Raw genomic sequence first — 13,215 nt, 5'->3', positions numbered from 1 at the left:
TTTTTATAGTGAATCGATCTGAAAAATATCTTTGGAGATTGTATAATTGTCTTAGGAAATAATTCATGCCAAATTTTTTGAAGATATCTCCTGAAATGAAAAAGTTTTCGTTGCTTTAGTTTGTATGCCAGCTGTATGCTATAGCAATCGGATCTAAACAATTTCTTCGGAGATTACACCATTGCCTTAAAAAATTACTCATTTAAAATTTCGTGAAGATATATCGTCAAATGAAAAATCTTTCCGTATAAGCACTTTATTCCGATCGTTCAGTTTGAATGACAGCTATATGATATAGTAGTTCGATATCCGTCGTTTCGACAAATGAGCAGTTTCTTGGTGCGAAAAAGATGTGTACCAAATTTCAGATCGGTATCTCAAAAACTGAAGGACTAGTGTGCATATATACAGACAGACAGACAGACGGATAGACGAACATGGTTAAAATGACTCAGGTCGTCACTCTGATCAGTTGTTTACATATATACTTTATAGGATCTCTGACGTTTCCTTTTGGGTGTTACAAACTTTGCGGCTAACTTAATATACCCTGTTCGGGGATAAAAAGGTAACTAACTTAGATAAAAGCTGTATTCTACTAGTATTTCATTTTTGAATATATGAAGATGGAAAACATGGCCGGAATAAGAGTAAAGCTGACGGTTAGTTAATCGTATTCATCAGAATGCCCCAAATTTATCACTTGTCAAATTTATCGCGTTCTTTTCCAGTAAATATCGAAATGGATTTTGAGCGTCATTTTCGGAAACGATGTAAAAAATGAAAAAAAATATTCAGAAAGTTAGATTCGTAATACTTGTAGTATGTAGAGAGCTATGCGACATCTGTTGGAAGAACTCATACTTTTCCTGTTATCTTTAATCTTAAGGGTTAAAAATTAATCCACAGATCACACAAAAGATCGGATATTGGCGTGAAATATTAAGAAGTCTTGTCAGCACCATAAAATTTAAAATCCACGGATTTCACCTAAAATTTAATTTCAACCTCTTAGTTCTCAGGCATTGGCACTACAACTTTCAACAAAGCACAAATTTTGTAAAGAAGCTTTTCTTTAAGTCATTTATGAATTGATCAGTACACTTAAAAACAAAACTTCCACTTAGGAGTTGGTTTGTTAGCGTTTAATTTTATTGGTGAGCTAATATATAATACATGAAATCAGATGATATCGACTTGAATGTAAAAAAACTCATTTTGAAAACTCAACATTGAAAAATATCAATCAATATCTTCCTCTACTAGCAGATATCAGCCTGTCCCTTCGTATATCACGAAATATACGGATTATTTATTAATGAAAGGTGATAAGTTCACCTCTTGTATAAGATGTTGTTGAATAAAAAGCTTGTTAAAGTGGGGTAATCACCCACGTTGTATTTACATATATTATTTCTATTACTTTTTACTCTTCGATTATCACAATATATATTATATGGATTATGTGTCGATATATTTATTAAAATAAATTAATTATCATAGTAATACAATTTTTGATTTTTTTTTTCATTAAGTATAAACACATACATATTGGTTTATGTATATGTACAAATACAAAGATATATATGCACATACATAAATAGTGATATATGCGGATATATGATGATACTTTGGGTATCGTTCAAAACTTTTACTACATAATAAAAATGGCATCTACAATTTGGTAAGCGAAATTAAAATTACAAATATTCTTATTATTCATATTAATTTTTAAACTGAAATAAAGTATGTTTATTTATCCTCCTAAATAATGTATTTTGTGATGTTTCATAGAAACTAAATACACACTCATACCGATTAATCGCTATTATTACCAAACGCTGCATTTGTGAACTGGGTTCATTGGGGAACCTTCTGGACACTTAAATTCCCTAGCAAAATCTTTTGAATTTGAAAGTGTTCCTATGACGCGAAATCGGCCAGGACTATGTATAGCGGTGTTTAGTTTATTGCGTACCGCTTCTGGTCGCATGGCCCCACACCACACTTGTCCAAAATTGAGAAAAAATAGTTGTTCGCCAGTCATGTCGATACCGGGAAGTCTCTCATCAGCAGCAGCTTGCGGATTATTTTTTAACCAGGCTTTGTAAGCATGGAAAGCTTGGCGTAGACCCCCATTGTCAGCGATATTTTCACCTACGTAAATATAAAAGTAAAATTGTTAATTTTACATTTGCTTTGATATTTTCAGCGGTAAGAACTCCATATATTTATTCATATTCAATGAATTCTATACGTATAACATACAATAAATCTATCGATATATCGTCACATGAATTCAAAAAAGTCCTAAGTTTAATTTTATAAAATTTAAAAGAGCAGCAAAAAACATAAACACAAAAACCCCAAAACAAATCATGTTTTATTAAAAATATAACAAAAGAAAAACTGATAAAGAAGAACACACACAATGCCATTATCTTTATTATTTCTCTAAGATACTGTCTTGGATGGCAAATTTGTTTCTGATTTGCACTGACGGCCTTTTGAAGTTTGTTTATAGCAACGTTATTATTGGCTGTTGGATTATAAAATTTTAAAGAAACATACATATATTATGATACGATACATGATAATCAATTTAAAAGTCGATTTTGAATTTGTAACTTAGCGCTTTTTTGATTTCATGTGACATAAATGTGATATAAATTACGTGTCCAGTTTTCTCCGGGGTAAACTCCCAAAGTACTGAACCGATTTTAATAACCCAATGATGCAGCTTACAAGATAGGATCGTTAACATCTCAATTATGTTAAAATCAAAACTATTCATAGATAAAAAAATAATAATTATAATTTTGAGTAAAATGCCAAATGAAAAATTTGTTATTGACAAATACCATATTTGTATTAATCATTTTCAAAATTTAACCTCAAGTACAAATCCCTTAGATTCATATAGCGGCAATAACGTTTTCGCTATTATTCGTAAATAATATAGCTAAAAGACTCCTCCCACGTCTTGCTTTGGCTAAGATGTTATTAAATAATATTACACTGTTTTTCACTACGAATAAATATACAATCACAATCACTTCAATGATTACGATCAAAATACGATCACGAATCGATTGTAATGTGATAATGTAAATCAGCACCCCGTCTTTACGTACCTACAAGTATAACTTACTGACGGTACTTAGTACTAATATGCCATATAACGGTGCAAGAGGAGAGCAGAATAGGGCGCGTCGCGTGTGCTATATCTAATTATATGGTAATGTTTTGTTCAACATTAATCGAATGTAATTTCAAAATCGACGGTGATTTTGGAAAAAATGCCTCCGTTAAGACCTTTTGCAGGAATAAACGAATAACTGCAAATTTTCACGTCTTTCCGTGTTGTGGTTCGGACATTCTGCGAGTACATTTCCGTTTCATTTTGATAATAAGAAGAAGTTAATACCATGACCACAGAAACGCGTGTCCGGTCTACTAGTATTTATATGTACAATAATTAAATAATAAAAATTTTTTCTACTGAATTAATGTACTATTAGATTAATAAAAATTAGCTGTTCAAATTGGATTTTAAGTGCAAGAAAAACTGTAACGACTAAAGAAAGTTTATAAATGTCTATAAGTAAATGTGTATTTCATCCACTTAACTTAATTAAATATAATATATGATTTTTTTTTTAGATTCCATTAAATCCATACATTAGTTCGTATGTATTAACGTAATACATAATTAAAAAAAAAATAATTGTTTGTTTTATTTTCAATTTATATGTAAAAAATGTATGTGATTACTGTTACTGAAATCTTGGAAATGATGGTTTGATCACTTACCTTGCGTGCTTTCGCCGTTTAGAGATATGCCCACTTCCCCGACTGTATAATTACTGTACTGTGAAATTATACAACGTGCACGTTCATCGAATCCCTTAATTGCCGTATCTGTCCACCATTTATGTATGCTGCCGTTTCGATCAAATAGGCGGCCTTTATCGTCGAAGCCATGGGTCAGCTCATGTCCAATCACTACCCCGATTCCACCAAAATTTAATGATCGCGGAAAATGACGATGATAGAATGGGGGTTGAAGTATCCCGGCTGGAAACATAATTTGGTTCTTGTTGCGGCTATAGTAAGCATTCACAATAGCTGGCGCTGTCTGCCAAGCTGTTTTATTCACCGACTCCTGAATCTTGTTCTGTTCTGTTTTGGCCGTGTGTAAAAGTACATGCAAAGTGTTTTCAAAATATTTATCAGGATGTATTCGTATACCTGTATACTTTTCATTAAGCTCAGCAGGGTTTAGTATAAAGTCAGGATAACCAATTTTCAAGGACATTGCATTGACTTTTAGTTCGGCCAAATGCTTGGTACTCGAGTCTAACCAATCCGTGTTTTTTAATATTTCACGGAAAGCTTGTTGTAGTTCGTGTGTCATTTTAAGTGTATCACGTTTACTATTTTCATCGAAATATCTGCGTACAAACATGGAACCAAGAGCCATGCCCATGTTAGTGTTTACTTGCGCTATGCACACCTTCCAGCGTTGGGGGCTCTCTTCTCGGCCAAATAAGGAATGATAAAATTTTTGTTTAGTCTCTTCGAAACGATCATCAACGTTGTTGATGCGATGACGTACAAATCGCCAAAGCAAATAATTAGATACTGTGGTGGGTTCAGTTGTACGTAAGAGGCGAACGAGATCATTCATATAATCTAGAGCATAAATCACAACCTGCTCAGTGTCTCGAACATTGCGATTTTGCAAGATGCTGAGGTAACGGAGCCAATTAATCTCTGGAACTGCTTCGTTTAAGTCCTTAAGAGTCATACGATTATACAGCTTAGTAACATTTAAGCGTTGCTCAGCAGGAGCTGTTATGGATGCGAGTTGTGTTTCGAAAACCACAACTTCGGATGCTGTTTTGGTTGCACGATCTCGGGAAGCACCCAACTTTTGCATTATGTCAGACATAAACAATTGATACGCTCTCAAATAACGGGAATTCATGTCTTGTAAGTAATATTCGCGAGTAGGTAATCCAAGACTTGTCTGATCAAACTGAATGACATTTTCGTCAGAGTTCTTAATATCTGGACCTACCCACTCTACGATGAGGATGTCATTATTATAGCGTCGTAGTTGCGCGGTCAAATTTAACCAATCGAAAGTTTGCGAGTTCCAATTCGGATTTAGTACAGGCCATCCACCCAAGCTATCGATCAAATTCAAGAGCGGTTTAATGCCACGTTTTTGTAGAAGATTAGTATTAATGCAGGATTGATATAAATATTTTGCTTTTAGCTGCGCGTCATTTGAGTCTATATAGTTCGGGAAGTTGCTCTCTTCAGAGGAAAGGTTACTGAGACTGAAAAGAGTAATCAAACGATTTCGCTTATTTGTAGTGGCTTGTTGACGTTTATAACGGCGAAGTACTAAGCTCAAGGCATCTCTGTGCTCTATGATGTGTCGTCGAATGCGTGCAGATTTCTCCTTCAGTTGTTTCTCGAGCTGATCAAAGGGTTTAGATGCGTCTAATTTTTTATTCACCGCGCCAGGCGCTGATGTATCAGATTTTATAATATCCGCATGCGTTTCAATATCATGTTCGTAGTTATTGTGAGGCATATTTACAATTTTGCTTTGAGCTGACACCACTTCTGTGGTTTCTTTCGATTCTAAAAGTTCCCTCAACACCACATCTAAATTTTCACGCAACATTTCAAATGTGTCAAAGCCAGCTTTATCCCTAGGTATAGGATGCAAACGCTCCCAATTTCCGCAGGCATATTTATAAAAATCGTTGCAGGGATCAATATGACTGTCCATATATTTTTTCATTGTCTTAGCCTGTGCTACTCGTATTGTCTCCTTCGTGCCCTCTTCGTTCCAGAATGTTTGCAACGCCGAAGTGGATCCAAAAAGTTGAGCATCTTCTTCGCTAAGGGGATTCTGTTCGTTGACTGTGTCAAAATTTTTCAAATTTATCTTGCCACCGTGGGAAGTGGTGTCATCGAAAATAGTTTTGGATTTGTCGTAACTTATTTTATCAACGGAGGTTCGCCGCGAACGACGTCGCAATAGTTGCTCAAGCATTTCGTTTATTAAACTAGAGTCAGCATTGATTGAACTTAATCTATCCAGACATTCCCGTGGTATTGCCGTAGTATCTTGTGGAAGGAAAGAGGTTCGCGCATCTTTCATGATATCTCTATCTTCCACTTCAATAGTTTCACTGAGACCAAATTTAAATGAAATACATCGTTTAATACGTTCATGTTCGCTTAGTTCTTTCTTTTTCATATCCAGTGGTAGAATGAACTGTTCACTGATGATATCCTCTATTACATCCCTTTTATTAGGAAGCAAATTATTTGTGAAGTCATCGATATAAGAATATTGCTGTGGCTGATGTTGCTGTTCCTGTTGCGTTCGAAGTGCTGTTAATATATTGTCGATCCGCATAAGCAGAATAAGCGCGATTGTTATTGGTAGCAATACCACTGGAAATATAATCAAAATTTTATTACATGTCACACCGGGACACCATTGCAGTCGACCAGTTCGTGCATTGATGCCTAGACGCATATTACGTTTGCGAATGCGACATAGATTATGCTGCTGTTGGTTAGGATTGTGTACTCGAGGCAAAGGATATGATTTAGAAAATGGGACTTTTGATGAGTCCAAGTATGCATTTTCACCCATTCCCATCTGTTTATAAACTGTGTAAGCGACAGTTCGATTCGATTAATACTTAAAGCGGTATAAATCACTATGCAAATATTTAAATATATATATATACATACATATGTATATATTCACAACCTATATTTGACCATTAAATGCATCGGTATAATAAAAATGTATGTATATACATACATATATACAAGGACATTTTGTACTCAAATCTGCATAAAAATGTAGATATTATTAAATCGGTTCAATAAACTCTATTTCATCAAATACTGCATATATTAATCTGAAGGATGGTACTTCAAAGCTACGATTTTTTGCTAACACACTTGTTTTCCCCGTTCAGGTGGCTTTATTTGTCGCGCGCGCATTTTATACTGAATGAGCTACTCTTTAATGCGCCATTTCAAGTCGATTTATTCCAATTTTCTAACATCGAGTGACGGTCTTCGCATAGGGGCATTTATTTTAATGTCGGAGGGAGAATCGTATGCTAGCAGAGGTCAAATTGAAACTACATCTGATTACATTTTTTTATATACCTATGCACAAAAACTCAAACACATGTGAACATATGTACCTACTTGTAACAATAACGTATGCAAACTTTTATTTTTATGTTTATGTACCCACATATGTATGTATTAGGTACATGCCTATTTTATATGTGAATGGAAAACGAAATATATTAAATTAGTAAACTTAAATAAGTATGCAAAACGGAAATTAATAAAAAAAAAAAATGTACAAGTTCTTTCGATCTAACTTAATTTTTAACATAATTTACAATAGTTAGAAGCAAACAATAATGAAATAAAAAGTGAGACAGTTGCCCGTGATGGCTTACTAATTATACTCAGACAATAGTTAATAATATAACGAAATTGTTCAGTCAATTTAAAACTTCATAATACTACGGTAATGCGCGCTTACTTTTGCATAAAATTTAATTCTAACATGTCAGTCAGTCGGCATGGCACTTGGTATAGTGTACTGGTCGCAATATAAAAATATTATACCCCATTGGAAATTTAGCACTATAATCTTACTAATTTCATAAAAACAAAAAATGAGCAAGATGTTTTAAGATTTATGTATTGCTTAACCATGTAAAACTGCTGTTTCAACCAAGCTTGTAATCTCTTTTCTTCAATATATTATAGTAAAATTAATTGAATACAAAACACCATGTCTACATAACAAAATACAAACCATTTTCAAAAATTTTATAAAAAGATAAAATGCGTCTGTCTGATTTTGATACGAAAATTTCCGTTTTAAAACTTTCAGAGCTTTCTTCTAAAAATGTAGCAAGTTTATTTGGGGATAGCGCATATTGTTACTGGTGGCCTTTAAGGCCACAAGAAAAAAATACAACCAAAACAATATTGAAATGAGTTTGCCTCTGCTGAAGCAACACATATTTTTAGTGAAACTTTCATTAACTCCATGTGGTTTTACCTAACACAAACAGACGATCAGACTGGACAATATCTAAATGATATACAAGTATACATACATATACTTGTATTCCAAGATGTGTAAATTCATTATATTATTCCCTTATACATGGCGTAAGCTGCGCTCGGATATAAAGACTGACACGGATATTGCAGAGCATCAGCATAAAATAAGCATATTTTAACTATATCCTGTAGAGCTAAACACTGTAAATACAATTTATTAATTATTACGCTAGAAAACAATGTTTAAAGGAGTCCACAGTTTAGGCTTTTAAATAAGTATACGTATACTTAAAAAATGCTTAAAATTTTACGTATGTTATATATAGAAAAAGTTAGAATAAAATGAATATGTGTCACTCAAAATATGAGGCTGGTGATCATTTTTTGGTTATATTCAACTTTCATATATTATATTTACTTTATTATATAGTGTAATATTAAGTCACATACTATATATTAGAATACAAAACACAACTTATAACTTTTTAAGCTTTTTAACTTATAATATATACATAGTATAAAACTAACAGTATGTAAGTACAAGTATTAATTACATACATATACCATATTCAATATTTAGCTCAATTGCTGAACACATAGACGACGACAAGCGACAGGCAGCATCTGCCAAAAATTAATATACACACGTTCTTATGGGCACAGTTATTTAGGCAGCACCACGACTTCAAACCATTTTTTATTTTGCCGACGATAATGGTCAGCTGTAGTGTTGACACTAATGTTATGTTGAACCAAACGTTTAAAGTTTATTGAAGTGAAAAGTTTTTTGTATATCAGCTGTTTGATATGTCGCTACCCTCTTCAAAATGTTAATGTTCAAGAAGCTGGCTTCAAGGCGACATTTGCCGGCCAATAAATTTCGCTGTCGTGCAATCTTGTCGTGCCGTCGTCTTTGTGTTCAGAGCATCACTGTAAATATACACATGTAATATATCGTCAAATATGAGTATGGCATATGTATTCTCTCTCTTTTCCATTTATTTATCAGATGTTTAATTATATCTAGCATTCATACTAGGTGTGTATGTTAATTTAAGAGCAAATATTGAATTAATTTTGTTACAGCTAGCAGAGAGCGGACTATTCAAATTTATTTTTGTTTTAAACTCTTGACTGCAATCGGCGATTCAATATAAAAAGGTCTCCTCTCTCTGTTTTATTTTTTAGCGCAAAATCTCTCTTAATAAAATGATTTGACCGTGGCACAAAATTGGGAATTTTCAAAGTTATATACATATACACAACATTCATACATGCATGCACTTATGAATATGTACTTATATAAAAGTAACCGAATACAAACGTATAAGAACTTCGGTTATTTGGAAGAGTGATATAAATGCCCAATTAAGAGTAATTAAGCCGGCAAAATAATGTAGGTACACACATATTTGAACATATGTCTAATCTTAAAATGCTTATGGAAATTTATATTAGTTTACGTTGATTCTTCTGTATTTGAAATGAAAATTTCACTTACTAATCTTATTTAATACTTTTACACGGTTACATAAACTCATTTCATTTAACCGAAATAATAATTTATAGAATCGATTAGAATCGTTTAAGCCAGAGTATATAATTTTAGAAAAAAAAAATCATAGTAGAATGAAACTCATCGGAGACTAAAGATAACATAATAAACATAAAGGGACACTTAATAATATGAGATTGGGGAAAGGAGGGGCATGATTGAATTTTTAAGGGTCAAAAACGGCTTATCTCGATTTCCGGCAAAACTAAGAGTCCTTTAAATAAAAGTTATATTGCAATGTTGTAGGTAATCAAAAGATCTTTAACTTTTGTAACTTTACAGTTTTCACATAAGCTCAAAATTTATAGGAAAAAATCAAATAACAAATTTTTGGGAAATTTGGTGTAAACGTATCTTCTTGTATCCCCAACACACAGTATCTTTTTAATTAAATATATTTATTTTTCTTCTTATATTGACTTAATATCGGAAAAAACCTAACCTATGTGCGTAAGCCTTATGACTTATTTATGAAATCTCTTCTTTCTGATCGTATTAAAAATATGTACTTTACTATAGGAAATTTACTCAGTTAATGCAAAACAATACCCCCCTGGTCTATTTGGCACCCATACAACGCGTCAATGCAAAGGAAGGACTAGTTTTTAAGTCATAATCATATACTTTCTTGGAAGAATAATTTTAGGTACATGTTCATACATATTTACCTTTTTAAACTAAGAATATCCCGATAAAAAGTTGGAATTTGAAAGTATCGTCCGTAAAAAAACAATTATCAATTTACGCGTATTGTTTAAATTACAAATGAACAGTAATCACTTGTCTGATTTGCATAGTTATGAATCCATTCAACTAATATATTTGACTAACGCGACAGCAGTCGTCTTATGTCTTTTATAGCGATAAATGTGCTTATGTATGTGTAATTGTACATAAATACATACTTGTATTTTCAAGATATGCATATTTTATTCCTTATATGCCTGATATTCGAATTCTCCAGCAGCTTTTGGTATTGCTTTTAGTTTTGCTGTTTTTTTTTGCTTTGAATTGAATAAATTGTTTATAGAAAAATTTGACTTTCATTATTTTATATTTTTAAATACTTTTATGTGACACATCATGAAATGGGTTCTTGATTTTTGTTATTATAGGAATGATACTAAATTTTATTGAACACCCGTTCGTTAGAATACGACGCCGATTCGATTTTTATTTATTATATTATATACGTAAATATTTTTAAACATCAAAATTTATATAAGTACACACCCAAGTATGAATGAATATTGCCTTTTGGCTAGTAAGCTAATTCTTAAGAAATAAAAACGAATCCACTTTTCAGGAAACAGTACCACGTTATAAGCTTTTCATGCAGAATTCTTCTAAAAAGGGCGCCCTTCGGCCGCAGTTGTAAAAAATAACCCTCCTATCCTCTGTTTTTTTCACGCAAAACTCTTTTATGCATTGGCGTCTTTAGGCCAAGCTTCAAAAAATAACAACTGTAGAAATTAATTAGTGAAGTCTTATTGGGTATAAAAGTGTGAAATATAAGTGTAAAATTTATTATAAATCGAAAATACATACTTTAAATTGTTGTAATTTTGAACATTAAATGTAAATATTTGAAAAACTAATACAAATCCATTTTCATTAATATCTTATAATCCAAATTTTACATTATATTAGTTTCCACCGCCTTTAGTTTGGCAAAGAATATTTAATTTTCTTCATAACATTCATATCACCCACTGTACACTTCATTCTCGTTTCGAATTTTTTAAAGCGATTTTTTCAAAATATAATGCTCTATCACTTCAGATACGCAACTGAATTAAAATGTGTATAAATCGATTTTCATGTTCGTTTTTTATAAACAACGCGCGAGTTAAGGAACGTATTTTTTATAACAATATCTTACCAAAATATCCCAAACAAACAAACATCAAAACAACCTTATGTTTCAGTAAACAAAATACATATATCAAATTAATTTTATCTCTAAACAAATAAAATACATCAACACAATCTTATCTTAGAACAAACGAAATGTGTCTAAACAAACATTGTGTTATATGTAAACAAACTATCAACTAGGAATAAGTAATCATACTAGTTGGTGTAAATAGCAGTAAGATCTATATAACAAGTTAGTCTTAAAAATATCAATAAAGAGTACACATTCCAGTGCAGCTCAAAGCTCGTGTAAACCTGGATGGAAAATTTACTTACTTGCTATTCAAAAAGTTAGATTTTATTCCGAAAGGAATAAAATAAAAAAATTCCATAGGAAGTTGGACTTACAGCATTAAATGCTGCAAAATCTGAAAATAAACGGCAATTAATAGAAGTATAAATCATGAAACAGTGTACAAAATACTTTAAGAAATAAATCACCAGCAGATCCTGAAACAACGGACAACGACGAATCCTGCTAAAGTTAGCAGATCCTCAAATATTGGACAGTTCATTAAGACATTAAGAAATCAAAATGAAACAACAAATGCCCCAACGTATTTATTGTAAATTGAAATAATTTTGAAGACTAAAATAAGTATTTTAATTGCTTACAAATACATTATCAGTTTATAGCTTTTTTCGATTATTATTTAAGCTGGTTCAAAGATAAAAGAACACAAACATATTAAAAAGACTATGGCGACCAACCATTTTGAAGCAACTTCGTCAAACATTTGATTTCAAAGTTGTCGTAATTTTTTATCAGAGAATTAAAAAAATTGTTCCTTAAATATTTATTTTATTATAAACTCTGGGGTTTGTACCAGTTCCTCATTTTTAATTCAAAAGGCTTTTCAATTATAAATTTTGTCATATCATAGAAATTAAAAACAAATTTTTGGCTTGCGCGTTGATAATTCATTTAAGAATATTCGTTGTGTCTGTTTATAGCCTTTTCCCCGTTTTCCACATTGCCTGGAGTGTTTTCCTTTTATAAGTTATATTTTTCGATGTTTCCTCATCTGGAACTACAAATTAGTATTAAAAAAGATTTCATTTAACATTTGCTCCTTCTCTATTCATCAACATTCTCTGATTTATGTTTGTAACTTTTTTCAGTGGCACTGAAACTGAATGGCAAAAGAACAACAGTTTAATAGGCGCTGCAAAAAAAAATTGTGCCTAAAACTATGCAGCTAAAACAGAGAATGATAATAAATAGAGAAGACGCAAATGTAAAAAAGTACTAATTAAAGTTTGTTAAAGAGTGAACATCGAAAAATACAACTTCGAAACTTTAGAAATACACCACGCAATGACCGAAACGGGGAAAAGGCTATAAATAGATAAAAAGAATGTTCTTATATCAAATCATAATTTTTGTAATTTCAAATAATCTTTCAAATTATATAAAAGGATTATTGGTTAAAGCTCCAGAATTGACAATAAAATAGGTAATTAATAGATAAATTATTAAACAAATATTTGTGAGTGGCTAAGCGGCCATGTTCTCACTTTTGCGGTAGCTCAGGTCGTAAGCGGGAAGAGCTTAAACCATTCCGAATACAAACGCTTACGTTCGAATCCCGTAAACCATA

At 32.0% G+C, this 13,215-nt stretch overlaps 1 protein-coding gene across 3 annotated transcripts; it reads right to left on the bottom strand.

Annotated features, from left to right (window-relative positions):
• Positions 1-1,130: 1,130 nt before the first annotated feature.
• On the bottom strand, positions 1,131-10,764 carry Nep4 (Neprilysin 4). 3 transcript variants are annotated; one of them, XM_036357429.2, is made up of 3 exons: positions 10,603-10,764; positions 3,814-6,483; positions 1,131-2,157 (listed from the first exon to the last, which is right to left on the bottom strand). In XM_036357429.2, coding segments are annotated over exons 1-3 (2,997 nt in total). In that variant the 5' UTR covers positions 10,604-10,764; the 3' UTR covers positions 1,131-1,831. The 3 variants fall into 3 exon arrangements, with proteins under 3 accessions (XP_036213322.1, XP_036213321.1, XP_014088074.2); XM_036357428.2 differs by lacking the exon at positions 10,603-10,764 and adding an exon at positions 6,863-7,088; XM_014232599.3 differs by lacking the exon at positions 10,603-10,764 and having other exon boundaries at positions 3,814-6,846.
• Between the last annotated feature and the right edge of the window lie 2,451 nt (positions 10,765-13,215).

The sequence above is a fragment of the Bactrocera oleae genome, chromosome 2, assembly GCF_042242935.1.
Source record: "Bactrocera oleae isolate idBacOlea1 chromosome 2, idBacOlea1, whole genome shotgun sequence".
Classification (NCBI taxonomy): Eukaryota; Metazoa; Arthropoda; class Insecta; order Diptera; family Tephritidae; genus Bactrocera; species Bactrocera oleae.
Note: the sequence above shows the minus strand (reverse complement) of the source record. Positions and strands in the feature narration are given on the sequence as shown.